The sequence below is a fragment of the Galeopterus variegatus genome, unplaced genomic scaffold, assembly GCF_000696425.1.
Source record: "Galeopterus variegatus unplaced genomic scaffold, G_variegatus-3.0.2 Scaffold6450, whole genome shotgun sequence".
NCBI classification, from domain to species: Eukaryota; Metazoa; Chordata; class Mammalia; order Dermoptera; family Cynocephalidae; genus Galeopterus; species Galeopterus variegatus.
The window spans coordinates 38,715-40,330 of record NW_007732561.1 but is presented as its reverse complement, the minus strand read 5'-3'; the positions used below and the strand labels follow the sequence as shown (position 1 = coordinate 40,330).

At 53.5% G+C, this 1,616-nt stretch overlaps 1 protein-coding gene across 1 annotated transcript in view; it reads right to left on the bottom strand.

Moving 5' to 3' along the window:
- Window positions 1-1,616, bottom strand: part of KIF26B (kinesin family member 26B) — a 19,800-nt gene that overhangs the window by 4,352 nt on the left and 13,832 nt on the right. Inside the window, exons 3-4 of the mRNA XM_008590916.1 lie at window positions 902-1,104; window positions 233-383 (exon numbers count right to left, since the gene is read on the bottom strand). Coding sequence (XP_008589138.1) covers window positions 233-383; window positions 902-1,104 — 354 coding nt within the window. The remainder of the gene's footprint in view (window positions 1-232; window positions 384-901; window positions 1,105-1,616) is intronic.

Sequence of the window (1,616 nt, the reverse complement as noted above, 5' to 3'; positions counted from 1 at the left end):
CAGATTGGTGATATAGCCTTCATGTCTGGGTGAGCTTCTGCCACATGCAGGGGGAAAAATCTCATTTTCAGGTGCTTTGGACTGAGACACATAGGAAATAATCTTGCAAGAGCAATATTTACCAGCCCTTTGCTGTCCCCAGCCCCTCCCGCCTGCCCCCAGGAGAGCAGGATTGCTCGCTCCGGGCGACCATCTCTGCGTCGCAATGATGGAAATGAACCAGGGGCCTTACATTCACTGAGCCATTTGTTGGGATCCAGCATCAGATACTGCTTGGTGGTCTCCAGCTCTTTCATCAGCCACTCATACTTGGCTCGAACCTCAGCAATGCGCTGCTGGCGATGCTCCAGAATTTTCAGTTTTGCATTGAAGCACATGACCTCCTAGAACACAGACAGAGGAGGAGATAGGAAAGGACCTTCCGCTCAAGGTTAGCCCATGCAACCTCTTCTAGAAAGGAACACTTAGGAGGGGAAGCAATGAAAAAGGACCTGGTCGTTGGGAAGTTTGGGAGAGACCTAGGCGATCTCAGCCAAATTTCTGCCTTGACAGACCAGTCAGCTCAGACAACCCAACCACAGGGCAGGCCTAGTACAGGTGTTTCCTAAATTTAGAAAGCAGACGGTGTTCCAAGCTGGACAGATGCTGGTCTGCACTGGGGCATGAAACCTCAAGACAAGGAGGCAGAAAAGCCCCTCAGGACCACCAGCTGCCCCCGCCTTTGGGCCTGTGAGACATATGCACAGAGCTGTCTCCAGAGTCTCTGTGCAAAGGCCCTCAGCTGAGATGGAAGCCCACGGCCTGTCCCAATGTCACAAACTGCAGGGCAGTCTCTCTGGGTTGGAGCCTCCTGCCCAGGGACCTGCTGGGGACACACTGCATGGGGAGGAGGTGGCCTCACCTTGCTGGTGCCCCCTCGCCGCCGCTGCAGGCGCTCCAAGTCATCGATTTCATAGACTTTAATCTCAAAAGGTTCCCCGAGGCCCCTCGGGGTGCTCCGCAAGGGGCCGTCCACCCAGCGGACCCCGGCGCTGCTGGTGGGTTTTCTCACGGGGGAGGAGGTATCGAGGGACAGTGCTGGGATGAGCCTCCGTCGCTGAGAACCTGGGCAGGGGATGAAGCCCAAAGGTCACCTGTTTGAATTCAATCTTATTTTGATGCTAAGAGATGGGGTCGTGACAGGCACCCAGGGATCTGCGGCACAGCTGGAGTTACAATGCCCCAACCTCCACCACCACCTTGACATTGACTCCCTTAAACCTGCACTTGGGCTTTACTTGCAGAAGCTCAGCTAAATCCCTGCTGTACCTCCAGAACCATCTCCCAGTTTCCACCTGTGGAACATACACACACACCCCCAAAACACAGGGCTGGAGCCATGAGCCATACGGGCCCAACCTCAGCGTGGATGTGTGTTACCACGAAACTAAAGAGATGTTCGTATCAGGGAAAAGGGCCTGGTGTTTGGTATTGTGGTTATAGGAGTTCCATAAAATGCTGTTTATTTGCTTATAAAAACAGTACATGCCACGACCTTAAAGGGTGGATATCTGTCTTTCTCGACGTTTCTCCTTTGCTCTGGATAAAGTATTGGCCTGATGGCTGGTTCATAAGGC